Source organism: Solanum dulcamara, chromosome 4, assembly GCF_947179165.1.
Source record: "Solanum dulcamara chromosome 4, daSolDulc1.2, whole genome shotgun sequence".
Lineage (NCBI taxonomy): Eukaryota > Viridiplantae > Streptophyta > Magnoliopsida > Solanales > Solanaceae > Solanum > Solanum dulcamara.
In genome coordinates this window covers 72,780,421-72,803,980 of record NC_077240.1, presented here as the reverse complement: position 1 = coordinate 72,803,980, position 23,560 = coordinate 72,780,421, and the positions used below count along the sequence as shown (strand labels likewise).

General features: G+C 34.7%; 3 protein-coding genes across 3 annotated transcripts; 2 read left to right on the top strand and 1 right to left on the bottom strand.

Annotated features, from left to right (window-relative positions):
• Nucleotides 1-2,643: 2,643 nt before the first annotated feature.
• LOC129887566 (serine/threonine-protein kinase PBL34-like) lies at nucleotides 2,644-11,981 on the top strand. The gene is made up of 6 exons (XM_055962717.1): nucleotides 2,644-3,441; nucleotides 7,061-7,395; nucleotides 7,501-7,636; nucleotides 10,647-10,783; nucleotides 10,856-10,979; nucleotides 11,253-11,981. The coding sequence occupies exons 1-6, from the start codon at nucleotides 3,258-3,260 to the stop codon at nucleotides 11,771-11,773; spliced, it is 1,437 nt and encodes a 478-aa protein (XP_055818692.1). The 5' UTR covers nucleotides 2,644-3,257; the 3' UTR covers nucleotides 11,774-11,981.
• A 1,936-nt stretch (nucleotides 11,982-13,917) lies between these two features.
• LOC129887568 (hypersensitive-induced response protein 1-like) lies at nucleotides 13,918-16,871 on the top strand. The gene is made up of 5 exons (XM_055962719.1): nucleotides 13,918-14,226; nucleotides 14,740-14,860; nucleotides 15,411-15,502; nucleotides 15,606-15,702; nucleotides 16,206-16,871. Exons 1-5 carry the CDS (start codon nucleotides 14,038-14,040, stop codon nucleotides 16,523-16,525), a joined length of 819 nt encoding a protein of 272 aa, XP_055818694.1. The 5' UTR covers nucleotides 13,918-14,037; the 3' UTR covers nucleotides 16,526-16,871.
• Nucleotides 16,872-16,978: 107 nt separating this feature from the next.
• On the bottom strand, nucleotides 16,979-21,406 carry LOC129887567 (mitochondrial outer membrane protein porin of 36 kDa). The gene is made up of 6 exons (XM_055962718.1): nucleotides 21,248-21,406; nucleotides 20,461-20,528; nucleotides 19,354-19,464; nucleotides 18,281-18,367; nucleotides 17,986-18,194; nucleotides 16,979-17,482 (listed from the first exon to the last, which is right to left on the bottom strand). Exons 1-6 carry the CDS (start codon nucleotides 21,294-21,296, stop codon nucleotides 17,176-17,178), a joined length of 831 nt encoding a protein of 276 aa, XP_055818693.1. The 5' UTR covers nucleotides 21,297-21,406; the 3' UTR covers nucleotides 16,979-17,175.
• Nucleotides 21,407-23,560: the final 2,154 nt, after the last annotated feature.

Here is a 23,560-nt window from a genome sequence, read left to right as displayed (position 1 = left end):
TCAACGACCACCTTAATCGACATCATTCTATCAGTTACTCTCCTAACCTCCACCACCTGATCCCTTAAATCACTGTCTACTAAAATGCCTACCCCATTTCTGTACTTTGATCTACCAGAGAACCAAAGCTTATACCCGTCTACTTCCTTAGCTTTAGAGCCTATCCATTTGGTCTCTTAGACACAAGCTATATTAATCTTCCTTTTCTTTAGAATCTTAACAAGCTTTATGGATATTCCCGTTAACATCTCATTGTTCCAAGAACCTACTCTCAGTCTAGACTCTTCTTTAACCCACTTACCCCTCCTTACCCTCGGCCCTGTCCCCATCCCCGTCCCCGTCTCCATCCCCGAGCGAGAACATGACCCTAGTCTACCATCACTATCCAAAGCCACGAAAACGCTTATGAACTAATAAATTATTCAAATAGATTATTCAAAGGTCAAGTCAGCAAAATATAACTACAAGTGTATGGACAAAGAATAGATATAAAAAAGATAAAAGATATGAAAACCGGAGGTACCAACTCCAGTCAAAATCAACCTAATTACCGCCGAAAGTGAGTTCCTCGGTGTAGCCAGATCTGACCAACCGTGTTCCAGACACAAAACTAGTATCTTCGTCTACTCAGGAAATCAATGTGAGGCAATTTCTTAGAATTTTCAACAGTGCAAAGTGTGTATCTAACACTTGGAGCAACTTTCCGATGGAATTGAGACTGTCGGAATGTGATCGGAAAAGAAGAGCAGCGAGTCGGAGCCGATATCGGGATGCGAGAACTAGATCTGAAGCTCCGAGAGGCGAATGAGAAGAGAGGCAGATCTGTCGTCGCTGAAATTCTCCATTAACCTTTTGAGTTATTAATTCCCATAAATACTACTATGAATACATATTTGGTCTAATTTTTCCCCATATCAATCAACTACTTCTTACTAGGTTGCATATCGGTTAGTTCGATTCGTTTGGAAAATTATTGATTTGTAGACATATTAAATCGTTAAAGAATCGTCAAAATATCAATTAATTTGTTATTGATTAATCGATTATTGATCGTTATTGATTCGATTATTGAGTTAACCATTCAGAATATACATGAATTTTTTTATTTATTGAATATCGCTTACAAACAATGTGATAAACGAAATCTAATAGGGTACTCTAAAATTATTAAGTAATTTTTGCCTAAAAGTCAAGTTACATTAAATTTAATATAAAACAGAGATTAAAATAAATAGAGATTAATAACACAGTGCACAGAATATTAAAAAAATTAATTGCAAGTAGAAAATAACAAGCATAACATTTAATACAAAAGTAACCAACTGATTTTGTATTATTTGCACAACATGAATATTTTGAATCCATAATTAATTTATCTCCAACTATCAATTATCGGTTAATCCATTAAAAATAATAATCTTAAATCGTTGTGAAACTGATAATTCAATAAAAAATAAAATTAAAATCACAATCGAACCACTAATTAATAATTCCTTATCAATAAATTAATAGCATTTTTTATGAGTTATCAGATTCAATTTTATTCAATTTACAAAGACCTTTATGTATAGATCTGTTTGTCTTTTACTTTTACTAACTTAGAAAGATTAACTGAGATTATTAAAAGTTTTAAGGCTACTGGTTCTTCAAAATTTGCACATGTTTTATATAAATATATAAATTTTTAATTAGAATTAAAAAAAATAGTAAGTACTAAACTTTACTTTTTAGAAGGTAGTTAATTTATAGTATTATTCATTCTTTAGCTTATGATTGCAAACCTTGTACATAGACACTCACGTTCAATTGGTACGTGGGGTAAGATAAAATGTTTTAAGATTAAGAGTAAAGCCTCTTTTTAGCTTTTGAACGTGTTTGCCTAATGCTGACTTTAAGTCATAAAGTTCTTAAAGTCAGTCAGAAATGAAAAGTTAGGATTCCTAACTTTTTTTTTCCAAAGTGCTTAAAGTCATTTTCTTTGACCATGAAAATTACTTTTATATCCTTTATATTATAACTAAATTCTCAAACTACTTTTTTTTATTCTTTTAACCCTACAATTCACATCATAAGCACTTTTATCCAAACACTCAACTGCTTATTTATAAAAATAACTTTCACCACTTCAAAGTTCTAAAAGCACTTTATACATAAAAGTTACTTTTTTTAAGTCCATCCAAACGGGCTCAAAGTTATTTGATTAACAACATAAATTTATTTCTCTATAAGGTTTATTTCAGATTTAATCACAAGACACCTTATTTTATCTTATCCGATTTGGGATTGTTCCATCTCTAAATATGGAATAAGTTAGTTTAGATTTTACAATTTCATGACTATAATTTTAGAATAATTTTATGTGTGCACTTTAAGATTCGTTTCGTATGATGGAGAAGGAATAACAAATTTTGAAATTAATTTAGGATAATTTTATCATATGTTAATTGAGATAAAATTGCAAAATAACTTATTTAGAATTAATTATTTCAAAATTATAATATTATTATTATCTTATATGAAATAAAAATTTTAAAATAATTAATTCTGAAATAACAGGTATATAGTCCACACAGACATACATTCCTGTACCTAGACATATATCACCCCACCACCCACACCCAAAACCACCTCCCTACTAATTTTATTAATTACTTATAAAATAATTATTTTTATTACTATGTGTATCTTTTTCTGATTGAGGAGCCAGAAATGGTCAGCATATTTGAGTCTTTTTGTTAAGATTTCAGTATCCTTGGGCCAGCAGACATTTCTTGAGGGCACTTTTTGAAGTGGAATTATCTTATACAGTGTTTTGGGGGCAAGTTTTCTTCTTTGAAGGTCAAGAGGGGTTGTGTGATCTGAATTAAAATTAGCTCTTTTGGAAGCATTTAATGTCATATTTTCTTGATTTTTTGAACTGGGTCTGAGCTATCTCATCTGTATATTTATTATTTTTGTCTTTTTTCCCCCTTATTATACTTTTTTCTTCATTTGGGTGTTGGAGGATTTGTCTCTGAAGGAAGTGTATATACTTGGAATTCCTTTTTTGGGTCTCCATTAGGTCATGTTTGTACTATTTAGGGAACTTTGCTTCAGTTATTTAGCTGATAATTTAAGGGTTTGGAAAAAGGTCAGATTTTTGGGGTTTGTGTGAGGGGGTGCAGGTATTAGGGAGGGGGTTGATTTGAAGTTGGTATCTTGGAAAGGGGTGGTGGGGGTTTGATGATTTTTGAGTTTGATTCTTGGTATTGTTAACTATGGGATTAGGTGGTGATGGTGTAAAGGGGGAATCTTGGGATGTAGAGAAATCAAAGGGAAGGAAGAAAAAAGAAGGGGATGTGGAGGAGACTGGTTGCTGGATTAAGTTGAGGTTTATTAGTAGCTGTATTTCCTCAAGATCTAAAGTTGATACTTCCATCAGTGGCATCAGCACTCGCTGTGGTAATTTCGAACTCACTCTAAAGAAGCTCCATTATTTTGTTATGCTTGCAAATTTTAATTGCATTTTTTCAATTGGTTTTCCTTGAAGATTGATCCTATCTTATAAAGAATTTTTGTTACTTACATTCATAGTCACTGGGGAAAAGAGGTTAGATGAAGAGGGTTCTTTGTTGCTGTTGTTGGAAATTGTTCTTTGAGCCTTAAGGGCATGCCTTATTGTTGCTAACTTGAGACTGTTTGCTGCTGTGATTTTGAAGTGTTATTCTCCATTTCTTAAGTAGTGAAATGCATTGAGTTTTGTCGATTGGTGTGCAAGTAAATAATTGAAAATTTTATGTGGAAAGAAGCTTCCACATGTTTCTTCTAGCGGTAGAAGTAGATGATAATAACGCAGAGAAGCTAATAATCAAATTTAAAGAAATTCAAGATGGGTAACGATATTCTGGAAGAGGCGTTACTTCTTTTGATAGGTGAAAGTAATTAGTTTGTTATGGGTCTGGAAGAGGTATTACTAGAACAAACCTAGGGAACTTATAAAGGCTGCTTTTTGCAAGGCCACAGTCATGTCAAGAGTAACAATCTGTGCTGCTCAGACTCTTCAGAAATGTCAATGGTTGTGTGTCGGATTCTCCAAAAGTAGTGTATTTTTGGAGAATCCGACATGGGTTCGGCATCGAAAGTGAAGAGTCCACGCAACTTAGGTAACAATGTTTGTGTTTTTGGATAACGATGTTGACTTAGCGTTAAGCAGCTTTCTCACGTTATTCTTGTTGTTCTTGGTACTTTTTTTCTTCTCTCTTATGTTTGTCTGAGTCGCAATTTTCTTAAATTATGAATTTGTGTTTCTGGATAATGATGTTGACATTAGCGTTGTGCTGCTTTCTCACATCATTCTTGTTGTTCTTGGTATTTTTCTTTTTTGTTCTCTTATGCTTGTGACCAGGAGGTCACGGGTTCAAGCCTGGAAACAGCCTCTGGCAGAAATGCAAGGTAAGGCTGCGTACAATAGACCCTTGTGGTCGGGCCCTTCCCCGGACCCTGCGCATAGCGGGAGCTTTAGTGCACCGGGCTGCCCTTTTTTATGCTTGCCTGTGTTGCAATTTTCTTTGATTACTTATTCGCCTCTGATATGTAAAGCTGCAAGAAAAACTTAATTTGAGTCGACAATTAATGGAAGAGATGAAGCAATGCTTTGTTTTCTGTTATTCATCCTCTCTCAGTTGCCGATATGATTACCTAGTATAGAATTTGTATAAAATGGCAAGGTTATAACTCTCTGGTGAACGAAACAACTTCCGACAGATTGTGGGATTCGTTAGCACCTCCTTCATTCTAGTCTAAGTTTTCATTTTCCTTTGAGCCTTGTGAACACCAATTTCTCAACATTTTGTGATTTTAAATTTGTAATCACAAGCTTGATTTGATAGAATTAATATTTTATTCATTCGGATTCATGTCGGGGCAGTCGACTACTGAAGCAATTCACCTTATGTAGACTGGTGGAGAAATTTAAAGAAAGAAAAAGGGATCTCCATATAGTGTTCATTGACCTTGAAAAGACTTATGACAAAGTCCCGACGGATGTTCTCTGGAGGTGTCTGGAGGCTAAAGGTGTCTCGATGGTGTATATTAGGGCGATAAAGGACATGTATGTTGGAGTTAATACTCGGGTTAGGACGGTGGGAGGTAACTCAGAGCATTTTTCTGTTGAGATGGGATTACATCAGGGATCTATGCTGAGCCCTTTTCTTTTTGCCTTGGTGATGGATGAGCTAACACGGTCTATTCAAGAGGAGGTTCCATGGTGTATGCTATTTGCGGATGACATAGTTTTGATTAATGAGACTCGGGACAGAGTTAATGATAGGTTGGGGATTTGGAGACAAACGCTGGAGTCCAAAGGTTTCAGTTTGAGCAGGACCAAAACAAAATACTTGGAGTGCAAATTTAGTGTTGCGATGGATGAAGAGGGCATGAAAGTGAGGCTTGCCACCCAACCTATCCCCAAGACAGAAAACTTTAAATATCTTGGATTCATCATCTAGAGTAGTGGAGACATCGATGATGATGTCACGCACCGCATTGGGGCAGCGTGGATGAAATAGAGGTTTGTCTCTGGAGTCCTGTGTGATAAGAAAGTACCACCTAAACTTAAAGGCAAGTTCTATAGAATGGTGGTTAGACCAGCGTTGTTATATGGAATGGAGTGCTGGCCAGTAAAGAACTCTCATGTTCAGAAAATGCATGTTGCGGAGATGAAGATGTTGAGATGGATGTGTGGACACACTAGAAGGGATAAGATCAAGAATGAGGTTATTCGGGAGAAGGTGGGAGTGGAAGCTGTAGCAGTCAAGCTGAGAGAAGAGGATTGAAAAGGTTTGGGCATGTGCAGAGGAGGGGTGTCAATACCCCTGTTAGGAGGTGCGAGTGGTTAGATTTGGGGGCTATGCGAAGGGGTAGGGATAGAATGAAAAAGTATTGGAGAGAGGTGAGTAGACAAGATATGACGTTACTACATATCACCGAGGACATGGCCTTAGATAGAAACGAGTGGAGGTCGCGGATTAGGTTAGAAGACTAGTAGGGATAGAATGGTGTCTTGTCGTGTTTCGGTTTAGGGTGGTCGTAGGTCTAGGCATGCCTGTATAATTGTGTTGTTATTGCCTTTGATTATCGCATTACTTTGCTATCGTTATTGTTCTTGTCTTGTTAAATTTGCATTTTTTTATTTTCTATTTTATTATGCTATATATATTGTTTTTCTCTCGAACTTGGAACTGTGACTTTTAAGCCGAGGTTCTTTCGGAAACAGCCTCTCTACCTCCATGAGGTAGTGGTAAGGTCTGTGTACACCCTACCCTCCCAGACCCACTTGTGGGATTTCACTGGGTATGTTGTTGTTTCTTTGTGGAGTCACTGACCAACTTTGGCGGCTCTTTAAGTATGACTGGTCTTTAGATGAGTCATGCCTAGAATACATATGATCTCGTGGGGTGCTGGAATAATGTAGGAGGTATTGTAAGACAAAATAAATGATGGAATTTCATCCCAAAATACATATGGTGGAGTGTGGAAAAAAAGAAATGCAAGGTGTTTTGAATCCTTGTAAGATTAATAAGGATGATTTTTTTCATTCATTCTGAATTGAAATTATGGCTGCTAGCACAAGTTTTGTGCTGATGAATATATTGTTACCTGAAAAAGGTATTTTAGCCATTTTCTTTGTTTACTTGAGGAAGAGATGGTAAATTAGACTTTTAATGTCATCTAGTTATAGATTAGAACAACAGATTGAAACTTTATCTGCTAATGATGCAAGCATAGACTACACAAAGATTTGAAGAAAAATATAATGTCATCGGATCATTGTCCACTTAGAAATGAGAACAAAACAGTAAAAAAATACCCACTTTGTAGACTCAAGAAATACTGTATCACACGCACAGATAGTACTTAACATAGTTACACCTTTACTCGCTTCAGTAGCTCTTTCAAACCCTTTATTTTATTCCTAACTGATAGGAAAATTTAAGGGCTTTTCAAGATTAAACTAAATAACACACTTCTTTTAATGGTAGTTAGTGCTTGTGGTCCTAATATCTTGTACCATTATTGGCAGAAAGTAAATCCACAAATGATACAAGCATAGACCAGCCTGCTGCTCCTATTATCTCATCCACAACCACAAGTAATGCTGAAAGTAATTCTTCCACCTCCAAACTCGAAGAGGAACTTAAAGTTTTTTCGCAGCTTCGGAAGTTCACATTCAATGATTTGAAGTTGGCTACAAGAAACTTCAGACCAGAATCCCTTCTCGGTGAGGGGGGTTTTGGTTGTGTGTTCAAGGGTTGGATTGAAGAGAATGGGACGGCACCTGTTAAACCAGGAACAGGGCTTACTGTTGCTGTGAAAACTCTAAATCATGATGGTTTTCAGGGTCACAAAGAATGGCTGGTGTGCTTCTCTCTTGATCTTATTAAAAGCTTACGTTGTATTGTTTATTTTTGCTTTTACTTATTTTCATGTTGGCTTGTATTAAATTATTATCTCATTTGGCAGGCGGAAGTAAATTTCCTTGGTGACCTCATTCATCCCAATTTGGTTAAACTAATTGGTTACTGTATTGAAGATGATCAGAGGTTGCTGGTTTATGAATTTATGCCTCGAGGAAGCTTGGAAAACCATCTGTTCAGGAGTATGTAATTGACCCTTTTCTGATATGCTTTACATTGTTGCATTCTTTGACTTTTGATTATATTTGAAGATCATGCTGACCTCCTCTGCAACCACTAATTGCTTTAGTCACGTGGCATATCAGTACCTGCGGAATATAACTTGAGTTTTCTTGTTGCTGTTGAACAATCTATGAAGATAAGATGGGACTAATTTATGTTCCACTAACAATTAGAAAATGTATTCCCTAAGATATAATACAATTCAGTGCCTCATAATTTTATGGTTGGAATGGTAATATGGAGTTCTCCATATTAGCAAAGCTACTAACAGGGGGATTTTCTCACATTGTTTCCTGATCCCAAATCAAACCACAGTGAGTTTGTCCACTTAGCAAGCGACAATCTTTTTGGGAGTCTGCTTTCTTTCTTCTTTTAGCGCCTCAGATTAAAAACATTGGAAAGTTGAAGGCCTGATGCAAAATTTGCATCCAATGAGTTTGAGGAAAAAACCTCATAGGCAGTCTTCATATTTTACTTCGGCAATCTCGTCAGCTCTTTTAGTCCTACATTACATACTTTGTTTTCATGACCAGTGTCAATTTGCTAGGATGCAGAAGCTGCTTATTAGAATATATATCCTGCTTCTAGTGTTTAGTTTCTTTAATATCATGGGAAAAAGGTACCTTTTCTGCCAACGGAATAAAAATTACTTATGTCCTTGAGGTACAAAGAATCTTGAAAAAGGTACTATACAAATACCACTGGTCCAAAAGTGATTTGATCGTTGGCAATGTCCTGCTTTCGGGCAGGGCGGGAGTAGTTTTTATCATTGTTACTTTCTCTTGATATGGGTATGTCTAGAATGTTGATTGACTTAAGAGAGCAGTCTTCCATTTGGAGATGTGACCAAGTTTTTTAACTGCATTAGTCTTGAGACTTTTTTGAAGTGATGGTGTTGGTCTTGCTATCTTTCTTTTTATTCCCACCTTTGTGTAACATCTTCACATTGCATCAAGGTAAATATGTTTCCAACTTTCCATATAGCAGTTAGTGATTGCGAAACAACAATGAAAAATATTGATTGAATTCACCATTTATGATAATATGTTCAGTTTGCATAGAAGAGAAATATTTTCCAGTTCTACAGTAAATTATCTAAGCAAGTTTAGTTGTGTTTTTTCTTGATGCTTGGTTGGAAAAAGAAAAGGAAAAAAGAGAGGAAACAGGAAATCAGACAGAGAAAGGGGAAGGGAGTTGTGTGACAAGATAATTCAAGCATCAACTGAAATACTCTCTCTTATGGTTTACCTCATTTTTTCTAAGTGCTTTATGAAGATTCATTTGACAGTACATAATCCATAAAGTATAGAGCTAGAATTGAGAGGTTCCTAGTCAGTCACCAAGGACTTTGATTCACTTTGCCTAGCTTGAAGTACCAGCCTTGAGCGTGAACTTAAACGTTATGAACCTACAAGTTCTGCTAGTTTGGAGATTGTAATTCTTGAGCTAAACCTTGCAATAGAAGGGTGTGACCTAGTTGTCAATGAAGTGGAGGAGAACCATGAGGTCTCAGGTTCAAATCCCAGCAGAAGCAAAATCGCTAGGTGATTTCTTCTCATCTGCCTAAGCCTTTGGTAGGAGTTATTCAGTACTTGTGCTGGTGGAAAGGGAAAGTAGCAGACACCTGGTGAATTAGTTGGGGTGTGCACAAGCAGGACCGAACACCACCGTTGTAAACAAAAAATAAAAAAGAACTTGACCTCCCCATTGAGTCTGGCTAGCTTGATTGTCTGTGATACTCAATACATGCTTCACAAAAAATCCATTTCCAATTAAATAAAAAGACATTGGTTAAAGAAATTAATCATTTGTGATATTAGCCACATGATAAGAAATTAAGAATGATTAATTTGTCATTTGAAATCAGCAAGACCTATTTCTATTGCTCGAAACTGAGCAATATATATCTATGTTATCCTTTCACTCCTAAGTGGAATATATATTATTTCTGTTGACCATTTAATTTGTCTCTTTCATTCCAGAAAACCTTGTAGCTACTGATTCCTGAAGATGCAGATGAATCAATGTAGACAAGGTTGTGTGAAAGTGAGGATTTGAGTTTGGAGGTCGGGATGATAGTGATGAACAAAAGGATGGTGATATAGTCTGAGCAAGTTTTTGTGTAGGTCAGAGAGAGAGAGAAAAAAAAAACTAGTTTGCCAGAAGGGCACCAGTACCGTAGATTGGAGATAGAGAAAAAGGGGTTTGGCTGATACAGTTAGAGATAGAGATAGAAGAGAGGAAGAGAGAGGGTTGGGTGCTGACTTTAGGTTTTGTGTAGGAGGGTACATTCTATTCAGGAAGAAAGGCAGTTAATCATCCCATTCAGAAATAACATTTTATAAAACATATTTAAAGGAAATGACGCTGGGTATTTTGATCATTAGGCTTGATCTATCCTTGAACTCGAGGAAAACCAAGTTGACACTGTATGGGTCAACCCCTGTTAACCCCCTAAAGTGAGGCATTTGAGATTGGCTTCTTAAGGAATATTATAGGATTACTTTAGGCAAAGTTTGTCAATTGACGTAGATGTCGGATTGCCTTTACACTTTTGCAAGAATTCCCTGATCTTCGTTTGGCAGTTATAGTTCATGTATCTTTCAGCTGAGTGGTGCAATGCATGAGCGTTTTCAGTACGATCTATGGTTCGGCCACTATCAATCATAGTTGGGAGGATTTGGTGATTCTTGGGAAAGACAAATGGTTACACCAAAGGCTAACCTTAATTGCTCTTGTATGCATTTTATGTTTCCAGTTTTCTGCATTTAGCATATTTCTTGATTAAGCAAAATATGAGACTTTTATCTCTTTTGATTTTCAGTATTGCAGTCTGTATCTGGTGAAGTGATGCTAGTACTTATGAAGTTTTAGAACAAATATTTATGTTCTTATCTTTGATTTCTGCTGTAGATGTTCATGTCCTTGCATATCCTTTATGAAACTTTGTAATAATTTATTTATTATCAGGGTCTCTGCCTCTTCCGTGGTCCATCCGCATGAAGATAGCATTGGGTGCAGCAAAAGGTCTTGCTTTTCTTCACGAGGAAGCAGAAAGACCAGTGATATACCGTGATTTCAAAACATCCAATATTCTGCTAGATGCGGTGTGTTCAAACACATTGGCAAATTGATCTCTCGCCCATTTTTTTCATTCTTCTAATAACACATTCTCTCAGGATTACAATGCCAAACTTTCTGATTTTGGACTTGCCAAAGATGCTCCAGAGGGCGACAAGACCCATGTTTCTACGCGTGTCATGGGAACATATGGTTATGCAGCTCCAGAGTATGTGATGACAGGTAAGATTGAGATCTCGGTTGCTTCTTTCTTCCTACAATGCTTATTCACTTTTTACTTGGACGGCCCTCTCATCTTTATCAAATTCTATGTGTCGCTTCAAGTCTAACCTAGTTGGCTGCTAGTTTGCTTACAAATCATTTTTATATAGTTTTTTTTTCTATCAATGTCTCTGTATGACTCCATGATCTGAACCACAGTTGAAAAGCTCTTGAATGTTTCTCACATCTGCTGAGTGGAACTTTAATTAAATGCGTGCCACTCTTTTGTCTCAGGACATTTGACATCAAAGAGTGATGTCTACAGTTTTGGTGTAGTTCTGCTTGAAATGATGACAGGTAGGAGATCAATGGACAAGAACCGTCCAAACGGGGAACACAACCTTGTTGAGTGGGCACGACCATATTTGGGTGAAAGAAGATTTTATAAATTGATAGATCCTAGACTTGAAGGCCATTTTTCTATAAAAGGCGCGCAGAAAGCTGCACAGTTGGCTGCACGATGCCTTAGCCGGGATCCCAAAGTCAGACCTATGATGAGTGATGTGGTTGAAGCCTTGAAGCCTTTGCCAAACCTCAAGGACATGGCCAGCTCCTCCTACTATTTTCAGACCATGCAAGCAGACCGAGTTGGATCAAGCCCAAATACAAGAAATGTCCTTAGAACGCAAGGATCGTTCTCAAGGAATGGAAAACAACAACATCCAAGAAGCCTATCGATTCCAAATGGTTCTCATGCTTCTCCATACCGTCATCAACTTCCTCAGAATTCACCAAATCCAAATGGCAAACCATAGAATCGGGATTCCACAGTAATCTGTTTGTACCATTCTTTTCTTTAACCCTCTATGAATATATTTTGTTGTGCCCACATTTATGCTTGGATGACTGGCAAGGGAATAGGAGTACACATTTTACATGATGTGATTGTGAGAGCGCTTAACTACTACTTGAAAAGAGTAGTGTAAGCACCATAGAGTAAATATATTTTCTGTCTCAGATAAATCACTTTCTTCCTATTTCTCTTCAGACCACATCAATAGGGGGGAACTAGTAAATGAAAGGGAATTTTATTTTTTTTGGTTACTTGCAGGTTTATATAACTTAACACATAGAAAAGGGTAAAAAAAAAATATCAAATGTTGAACTGCAATCTTCTTGTTATAGCAGATGGAAAGTGTACTTTTATTTCTTTCCATTTGTGGTTTGACAGATGATCAAAATTCTATGATGATGGCAATCTTTGTATTTGGACCAGCCTCTTCTTCAAAGAAAAAGAAGAATAAAATTACGAATCATCACGCATGAGTATCCTATTTATTCTATGATAATAAACAATGTTGGTTAAGGCGTAGGAAAGTTGGTTTGGACACCATGATTATTAAAAAAATGTTAGATTAAGAGAAATAAAGATGAGTGTAAATTTTTGTTCTTGAAAGATAAGCAAGCAAGGTGTTCATGCATTCTCCCAAAGTTGGTCATGTTTGATCGGACAACGCCAAAAGGGACAAATTTGGTCTACGAAGCATCCCTTTTTACATATGATCTGGGGTATCATACGGAAGGGTGGACACTTCAAAAAATATAATGTAGACAATTTATCTTGATGCAAACATTAATAGTTGAATTTACGACTTGAATTATTGACTTATAGGCCGTATAAAAGTAATTTTATTGTTGCTCTAAAATTCTCTTCGTAAATCTTAACCGAGAGTCAACCTTATTGTTGCTCCAAAATTTCCTTCATAAGTCTAAATTGAGAGTCAATTTTATTGTTGCTCGAAGGACCTTCTTAATAAGAATTTCCCTGAAGGAACCATCTTTAGTGAAAGTTACGGCACCTCCAGTTTACACTAATGAATGCAAAATATATACTCCCGTTTTTTTAATTTACGTAGCACATTTTATATTTTAGTTCATCTTAGAAAGAATGTCATTTTTCCATAATTGAAAATAATTTAATTTTTAAATTTTCATTTTATCATTGATGAAATGATTTATAGTCACACAAATGGTAAAAATTCAATCTCTCTTTTACTTACTTATTTTCTTATGTTCAATAGGTAAGCAAAAAATATTATCTTCAAATCATTTATATATAATCTAGACAAATACTATATGAGTGGGCTAGAGGTAAAAGGTATGGAAAATGAAATTGTGGAATGAAAATGAGGTGTGTTGGAGGATGAAAATGATACAATCAATGTGTTCAACTTTTTTTTTTTACTTTCACTAAAAAAAGTCATAATTTTCATTTGTAAGAAACTTCTTCTCATAAAAAAAAAATTAAAATTTTGACCAATTAAATATGAAAAGATAGAAAAATATTTTTCACACAAAATCACAAATCGGGGTATGGTGTTGGGATAACAACAACAACAATAAAGTGAGTGAAATTTGAGGAAAATATAATATACAGAGATTTTGAGATAAATAGGTTATTTATGGTGCTCGGATATGATGACAAATTGATCAATTATTGCTGAAAACGACTCTTTTCTCTTTGCACACTTATTGAGATCTTATCCTAAAGTAGATAGTGGCTCAACTTTCACAGTACCACTTTGGACATGGATCAACTTTTTATCACCTTCGGATAGTTTGATATATAATACTGAATACAGTATAGTAATAATTTTGATATTATCTTTTGTCGATTGTTTGATTTATTATATTAAATAAATAAAGTAGGTTAGAATAAGAATAGTACCACATATACTATATATAAAAATAATATCAAATAAAATATATAATTAATATCACACTTAAATTTGCAACCAATCATTATTCTTCAAATTTAATATCAGTAGTATTCTTATACATCCTATCAAATAGACCCAACCAAACGAACCCTAATTATTTGAAAATCAAGTGATTGGTATACTAAATTATCTTTTGTTTTATTTAATCCTTTCTTGAAAAAGAAAAAAGAAAAACGTTTTGTGAATCTTGTCCTTCACTTCTACGGTTAAGATGTAGTCATGTCTAAACAAATAAACCTAAGACTCTACTAAAAATATTATCCTCTTTATTACTATATGTTAATTGATTAGTTGTAGTTATGGGACAAGCTTTGGGTTGTATTCAAGTGGATCAATCCACAGTTGCTATACAAGAAAATTTTGGCAAGTATGATGATGTTCTTGGTCCTGGTTTTCACTTCATGCCTTGGTGTTTTGGAAGTCAATTAGCTGGTTATCTTTCACTAAGAGTGCAACAACTTGACATTACATGTGAATCCAAGACTAAGGTTTGCATATTTGTCTTTTTAATTTTTCTTTATTTCTATTTAAATTTTTGGGATTAAATTTATCTCATATTTGATTGTGCAAATTACCATGTTTATACGTTGCTAGAAGTTACAATCGCTAGTTGCTTCCGGGACTTGGTTCAAGTGACAAAAGTCGAGGGACTTATGACTTAAATCAGATGTTTGAGCCTCGCGTAAAGTGAACTAAGCCTGATATTTTAAGTGGATAAGGTTAAGGAGCGGGCCTATTATCACGAGTTTTGAAAGATGTGGTTGATCCTAAGAGTTGACACTAAACTGATGTCTTGATCATTTAAAAAAGTTGTTGAAATGACTAGGGTAACAATATACCCAGTGAAATTTCACAAGTGGAGTCTGGAGAGGGCAGAAGAATATATGTAGATCTTATCCTACCAAATGATGTGCAATCAATGTTCTTTGATAGTCTGAACTTTTAACTATTTTGTAAAGCAATTGTTTTTAGTTGTTTCTCATTAAAGCTATAATTTTCAGGATAATGTTTTTGTGACTTTGGTTGCTTCAATCCAATACAGAGCCTTGGCAGACAAGGCAGCTGATGCTTTCTACAAACTAAGCAACATAAAGGAGCAGATTCAAGCATATGTCTTTGATGGTTGGGATGCAATTCTTATCCTTGTCCATCATAGCTTTATCTGTTTGTTATGACCTTTCTTCTATAAGATTTATTTTATCGAAACGTATTGCAGTACGATCTAAAAAGCAATTGATATTAATACAGCTTACATCCTTAATGTCCACTTCTTCCCCACACTACTGAAGTCCCAAGCAAGTCATACTAAACCCGCTCTTGGTGTTTGCACCAACCTAATGAATAGATGACACATGTATTTACATGCACTCCAATCACTAAACCACGGTTAACTAAAACGTATTCTCATCTTAATTTGTAACTTCATCATAGTAAATTAATATAGTTTAGTATAAACATCAGGTGCGGGCATATAGTGAATGTCACTATTTGAAGAGATTTTGCTTTGCCTTCTGTCATATTCCTCTCTTATAATGTGTTCTTTTCCCATTCTGCTATGTTAAGTAAACAGATGATTTTTATGATAAAACTTTGCCAAACTTCATATGAAGTAGTTTTCTTTTTTCCATCCAAAAGCTTCTGTACTGAGTAGGTTCTTATTGATGTTTGTTAGTTATTAGGGCAACTGTGCCAACATTGGAACTGGATAAAGTTTTTAAACAGAAAACTGAGATAGCCAAAACAGTAGGGAAGCGACTCGAAAAGGTATCTTTCTCTTTATATTAGCAAGTACTACTGCAACTTTTAAGCAAACAAGCAGAAGAAACTATATCAATTCATATCTGATTTTCCTCGTGGAATTACCTAGGCAATGTCTCTTTATGGATATGAGATAGTTCAGACTCTTATTGTAGATGTTGAACCAGATGATCAAGTGAAAAGTTCAATGAATGAGATAAATGCAGGTATGGCTAACAATCCTTAATACTTCATAGTCTTAATTTTCTTCCCTCTAAAAGGAAGTAAAGAGTAGTTAGCATTTCTTCATAATATTCTTGGGGAAAGTTGGAAGAGACTTCTTGTCCAACTTTTTGTTTTTTTTGGACTAGAACCACTTTTTGGGTTTCAGCACGTGATACTTGCTTGCTGTTTTTGGTGCTTGTAATCACATCTTGTCATTGAAAGGAAGCATTGAAGCAAACATAAATTTGTCTCCATGTATAACTTCTAGATCACAGTTCAAGCCATAAAGTCGGTAATGGATGTCCTTTCCGGACCCTGCGTGAACACAAGATGTTTCATGCACTAGACTGTCCCTTTTTATCACATCTTAGCATAAATCTCCATTTTTTTACAAAGTTACAAGTATTGAACCATATAAATTATGTATTCAAGTCTTGCTAGCATGTTGATGGATCATGTAGACCATAACACTCTTAACATGAGCTGATAATTTCATGAAAACTAGCTTCAAGATTGAGAGAAGCTGCATCTGCGAAGGCTGAAGGAGAGAAGATTCTGCAGATAAAGCAAGCAGAAGGAGAAGCAGAATCAAAGTATTTAGCAGGGCTAGGAATTGCTCGTCAACGACAAGCTATCGTAGAAGGGCTTAAAGAAAGTGTGATTGGCTTCTCTACAAGTGTTCCAGGGGCATCAACCAAGGATGTCATGGACATGATTTTGATCACCCAATACTTTGATACAATGAAGGAGATTAGTGTCTCCTCTAATTCATCTGCTGTTTTCATTCTTCATGAGCCAGAGGATGTGACTGCTGAGCAGAGGTAAAAAAACAGTTTGCTTCAAGGGAACATATTTAGGCTATGATGCTGACATTATGGTGTCTTTTGTACATATATACTTGGAAGGTCAGAAAGTCTTCGAGTGCCTTGAAATTTCTATAAGAGAGAATCACTAAGCAGAGAGAAAGAGAGATTTTCCGAATCATCTTATACATGTATTATGTTAGTGAAAGTGGGAGAGATAGCTGTGCGATTCGAAGTGTTCATTGATACTTTGTAATAGTAATTTCAAGGAGGGTATGGAGGATAGATGAACTGAGAAATATTGAATAAAGTCTTTCGCAGTAAAACTCGCGTCCTTAAAAGGGAATAAGAAAGAAGAAAGGCCAAAAGATGTTTGTTTTGTGCCGTAACTCACACCAACACAATGGGAGAGTCTTCATACAATAAAAAATGATCAAAGAAAGATTAATCAATCACGTGAATGATGAAGCCCAGGTGAAAAGTTAAAAACCGGTCCCTCAATCAACATTTAGGAAGGGTATTAGCAAAAATTCATGAGTTTGCATTACCAGCTGAAGGTTATTCTCACCGGCGCAGAAAGATAATGCGCTGAAACAAATCTATCTAATTTATTACTCAGGATCATACAAAACAACACTGCTTCACTCACTTTTCTGTAAGGTAGTAGCAGACTCATGGCTTGAGGGCTACAGCCAACCCAATTTTGGCGCTCTTTTCAATTGCCCTGGTGTCAACTTCACCAGATATTGTGAAGAGGGATTTTGGTCGCCATTCGTGTTGGATGAGAGCACTTGCCTTACCATAGCTGTTAACGCGAGCCTTCACCGTGGTCAATGGATCCAACAAATGCTGTGTCCCAATGGTCAGTGTGTTCTCATTGCTTGAGAAGCTGTGAGTCAACTCTGCACCAACAGCTGTATTTGTCACTGGCTTCACCGTGTGGTAGTAGGAAGCACTGACAGTATCACCCTTGTCATTCCTGCATAAAATTAGTACCCAGTCCAAAAAGGTTCAAAAATTAGAAAACAACAAAGATGATGATGGAACATGTTGGTCTCAATGTCACAATTTCCGCAAAATTCTAGAACTTTGATGCAATTATACAGCCGTCATATCATTTCAATATAGCATCTTTTTTTTCTGAAACTGGTAATGTTATATTCTTCAACATTAAGGATATGCTGGCAACCTTCAAAAGATAAAAAGGGAGAAAGAGGAGGGAAACTACTTACAATGACCCTAACAGATCTAGTAGTTCAACTCAATATAGCATCTTATCAGTAGAGGAGACAAATGATTCATTAGTCTAGCTGGGATGAAAAAATTCAAATCCCAAAAGTGTTTCTTTCAGAAAGACAGAATACCAAGACGGTACAAGGAATCACTTGACAGTTGGGACAAATGGCTAAATGACGGATTTTTGTTCCATGAAGAATGTAACATATACACTATGGCCAAGGAGGATATCACTTAAATACTTACAATGCTAGGGAAGCAATCAGATCAGAAGTAGAAAAACTCAGACCAGCATTGCATTTTGTGAAATTGCCTGTGACAGTGTCAAATGATAGATCAGTGCCCAAAGCAACGGTATTGTTTCCAGCAACGCCAGAGAAGTTGACTAGAGGACTTGCTGTAAGTCCAATGCTAGTGTTGATCCCAGCATACTCATGCAAGTACTGGAGCTCTACCTGTAACATAATACTTTTGCTTAGAATCACACAATTCGCTAAACTACCAGCCAACAGCAGAGAAATACAGTTAAAAGCAATGGTACCTTCCCAGATTTCTGATCTGGTACGACAAAGCTGAAAATTGTCTTGAGTCCTGGTGCAGGTTCATCGACAGTGATGGTAGTGTAGACCTGCATCATTCAATCCAAGTTATTTAGAATATTCTTGTACCGCCCCAGCTCAGATTGACGAAACAAACTTGAACTTGTGAAGTTCCCAATCAGTGAGTCTCAAAAGTTGAAAATTCGAAACCGAAGAAGACAGAGAACTTCTTGTGAAAGTACAGCGCAGAGAGCAGGGGAGAGTAGAGAACAAGCTAGATAACTCACATGTATTCTCCTCTCCAATTGACTATCCTTTGAAATTGATTGTAAAACTCTATTTTTTAACTACCAGAAAACTCGTCTTGATTATCATGCTTGACAATTCAGTCTTCAGTTACTATAAGTTTGGATTTGGAGGTATACATCAGGGGAGGGGAGATTAGATTAAGGAAGCATGCACATTGCATCGCCATAATCAACACCAGGGAAAATGTTAAGCTAACGCCTAAGATGCCATTATGTGGATAAAAGCTAGTCTACACGAGAGATCCAACAGAGAAATGGAGAAGAGGGCGCAAATGGGCACACATAAAACTATAGTAGATATTGGTAAAGTGGCTGTCCTAACATTTCGTTACAGCTTTATATTTATTGGACAACATATTAATATTGTTAACTGCAAGTGTGAAAACAAATCATAGACACCAAACAAAACTAACAAACACAATCTTTCAATAAAAACAAGGAGAAAGCTATCGACTCCATGGGCTCGCAGAGCATTAAATCAGCCCATAAGGTAAAAAATGTAACAAAGTAACTGAAGTGGGAACCCTTCAATTTTACTATCGGTTTTCTTGATTTTTGAGGGTTATATTTTTGGGGGAAAGGATACTTGAATGATTGAGAAAGTTTAATCAAAGTGTGGGCAGATCAATATAACTCACAACCAAACATGTTGTGCACCTAACATCTCCAAAGATATATAAATTCACTATTGTATCTCCTTATAGAAGTTACTAAATATAGGGAACAATTATTAGCACCCAATAATCAAGCTGAAAAAATGAACTCACATTGGAATTGGTGTCCACTTTTACATCAGTGGTAATGTTTTTGTTCTTCAGCTGGGTGCTAACATCCGCCAAGAATAATTCACCTTTCTTCAGACCAGATGAGGTAATAGCCTGAAATGTGAGACATAAACTTTAGCAACATACACTAAACGTCTTAATTGACCACAAAACAATTTCAATACCAAGATATCATTTTCAAAGAATGTGAAGCATCCACTACATGCATTGTGAGGCAATACCGAGGAAGTCCTTCCCGAGAATTACATACATTCTGCTGGAAGTTAGTAAAGTACTCCCTCTATTCCATATTAACTGAATTTCTAAATTAATGCACACATATTAAGAAAAGCATTCAAGAACAAAATTTGAACCATATTTTCCTTTATTACCCTTTTGTTTAATCAACCTCATAAAGATGATTAAATGTGAAATCATAAATACAAGAAGTCATTTATTGGAGTATAACTTTGTAAGTAGTGTAGTTTTACTCCTAGAAAATTACAAAACTTCCCTAATGGAAAGGGTAAACATGGAAAAAGTTTTAAAATATTTATATTGAATTTTGAACAATTCAACTATTTTGAACAATAAAAAAAGCTTTTGAAATTCGGTTAATATGAAATAGAGGGGCTAACAAATAGACAGAGGCTTCAGCCTTTTGGTACCGGAATCCGATACTTTTCGTAGCATAAATTTGTGTGAAAAATTTCATTAAAATTCAACAAATAGTATATATGAACCAAAATTTTAAAAATACAACAGATTCAATGCTAAAACCTTAAATATTGAACCCGTATATTTTAAATCCTAGATTTTCCATTCCAGGAGATGGAAATAACTGCCAGTTGCATGATGCAGGCAAAATGTAAATTACAGGACATCTCATTCTTCACTTCCTAAAGTAATTAGTTTCTTCCCCTATCTTCCTAGGAGCAGCATAAGACCAAAACACACACCTTAACTTCTTCTAATTTCCTGTATACTCGTAAAATTTATCAAAATTACATACTTGACCACAGAAACTACAAATTAGAAAACACAATCATGAATGAACAATAAGCAAAAAGTTTGAATGATAATCATATAAATATCCAGAAAGAAACTGACCACTCCCGTTGTGCTGTATGTAGTGATTGTGAACTTATGGTCACTGACATAGTCCCTGTACAAAAGATCTAAAAACAACAACAAAAAGATATAATACCCATCAATTACCACCACACATGAAGTTTATTTGATATTTGTTTCTTCAAAACCAATCTTCCATATTTGAATTTTACAAATAAAGGTTTATATACTTCCTCCATCCCAACTTATGTAGCACCTTTCATATTAAGGCTCAAACACGAAATTTTCATATGCATTTTTAATATTTAAAATTATCAATTATTGTAATTTACAATACTTTTTTCATAGTTTCCAACTATGTAAATACATTTCTAAAAACTTGAAACAACTCAGGTCCAAATTTACCTTCAAATTAAAAAAAAGTTTCATCTCTCGAAATTCAGACAGTGCTGCAAAAATTGAGACAGGAGAACTACCAAACAGTAATGAAAATGACTTCGTCCAGAAACAAAAAAATTGGCAATACAACAACAAAAAAACATCAGTAATACCAAATAATGGTGCTCGGACTCTTCAAAATAATCAACAGGTGGATATCGGATTTTTCAAAAAATAGTACATTTTTTGAGAATCCGAACAACATATTTCCGTAGCACGAAACTATGTTGCTCGGACTTTTCAGAAACATCTATTGGTGCGTATCGAATATTTCAAAAATAGTACTACATTTTTAGAGAATCCGACAACGATGCAACAAATATTTTTGAAGAATCCTAACAACATATAAGTGCCAAAGACAATGAAATGAAAACGAAAAGAGAAATACCTCTAGCTTTTTTGCCGATATCGGAGTAAAGTCCAGGACCCTTCACCATCTCTGCAACAGAAAAAAATGAAACGAAAGAGAACTTTCTAGAGAGAGAAAGTCTTCTTACAGAGAGAGAGAGAGAGAGAATCGGGGTTTATCAAAAGACTTGGTTTGTTGCCAAAAGAAAAATTATAGTGTAATAGGAATAACCCTAGAATATTTCGTTTGGTTAATTTTAGACCGTTTGATCAAATGATGGAAGTGCAGGAAGAGATAGTAGACCGTTGATTATATCTAACATGAGGGTAATATAGAACTTTTATATTTTCTGCTTTGGAGGATTTTTTTTTTCTCAGTCCAATCTGGATCATTCACAGCCCTTCGACTCTGCCTAGAGATACGTTGTCGTTTTTTAAATTAAAAAAAAGTGTAATTTAATTTATTTGTTTAAATTCAAATTTACACCAGTTAATTATAACGGTGGAATTAGAATTTTTCAATAAGGGGTTTCATAATATTAAAATGTAAACACACAAAGTAATCAAAAGATAGTCAATATTTATTACATATGCATAAAAAATGTATAAACAATATAATTTTTTATCAAATGAATCTCCTCGATCCTATTTAACTACGCCCTTAATCAAATAGTGACTCTTTACATTGATGTTAACAATAACAAATTTTGTGTAATCTTTCAAGTCATGAGTGAAGTGTAGTTGGTAAAGGATTGATTTTGACTGATCCTTGACAATCCGGCTTGTAATTAATATATGAACAAGCTCACACGGAGAAAGTTTCATATAGTCGTATTAATCAATTAAATTTTAGATGGATTAGATCATAATGTAAAAATTAGGTTGATGATTAATTTTCAGTTCTGTTGTGAGTTTTTAACGACTATTTAAAAAATAATTAAAAAACATTTTTAATATGAAAATAAGATTTGGCCAAAAAATAGTCTATTTAAATGCAAAAGAACTTATAAAAAATTGAATAATAGTATTCATAGGATTTGAAACTCGAATTAACTTTTTAACCCATAAAAAAGTGAAAATTTCAAAAATAGTTTAAACTGGAAATATAATAAAGTTCTTTAGCTATATTTTGTTTAATTACGATTTGTAGTTATAAGGAGGAGAGAGGCAAGTGAGATTGGGAGAGAGAGAAGGGAGGAGGGAGGAGAAAGGTGAGAGAGATGGCAGAAAGAGGAGAGAGGTGAATTGTATTTGCATATTGCATAAATATAACTAGTATTATATGTATCAATAAATACAATTGTATTAACAAATATAAATTGTGTATTTGTATATCTGCTGGATAATTTTATGTATATGTATTTGCGTATTTTTATATCTGTTGGATAATTATATATATGTAGCTAGTATATAGATTTATCAATGAATATAATTGTATTAACGAATACAATTATATCAAGTTCAAGTGTATTAACAAAATACAATTTGTTTCAACGAATACAATTGTATCAATGTTGTATTTTGTACTATTGCATTGTATTCATGTGTATTTGTATTTGTATCACTGAAAGAGAACATTCTTCTGTTGCCATGTGTATTTTGTATTTGTACTTGTATTTGTTGTCTTTTATATTTATATTTGTATTTGTTGTCTTGTGTATTTGTATTTATATTGATACTTGTTGCCTTGTATGTTTTTGTATTCATCTGTTGCCATATATATTTGTATTTTGTATCGCTGAAAAAGATCTATATAATTTGTATCATTGATCATTAACATTTGTATTTATAAGATTGATTGTTACTATTTATATTTGTATTAAGATAAACAAAGAGGAGGAGAGAGAGAGAGGGGCAGAGAGAGATGAGAGAGAAAGGGAATAGAGAATGGAAAGAGACGAGCAAGAATGGAGAGAGAAAGCGGAGAGGCGAGAAAGAGAAGGAAATAGGAAGAGAAGAGAGAAATAATAGCTATAAAATTCTAACTATAATTATCAGTTGTAATTCTTTCAAATTATAATAATATATAATAAATATATATATCAAATATTTATCTTACTACGTTATTTTCCCATAAAAATATTGGATTCCACTTGGTAATCCTTCGAATTTCAGCATCATTTGCTGGAATATTTATTTCATGATTTTTTCTATCCAAACGAAGATTCATATCAAAAGAATAGTTAACATTAATAGCTTTTGAAATAATGTCTACTATTTTATCAGATTTTAATATAAATATCAAAAATTAAATAAAAGTCCAATAAAATAAATGATCCTAGAACTGAAGATACTTTTTTCTACTAGTTTGCTGGCAAATAGTCACACACAAACAAGCTCGCACGTTTTCATC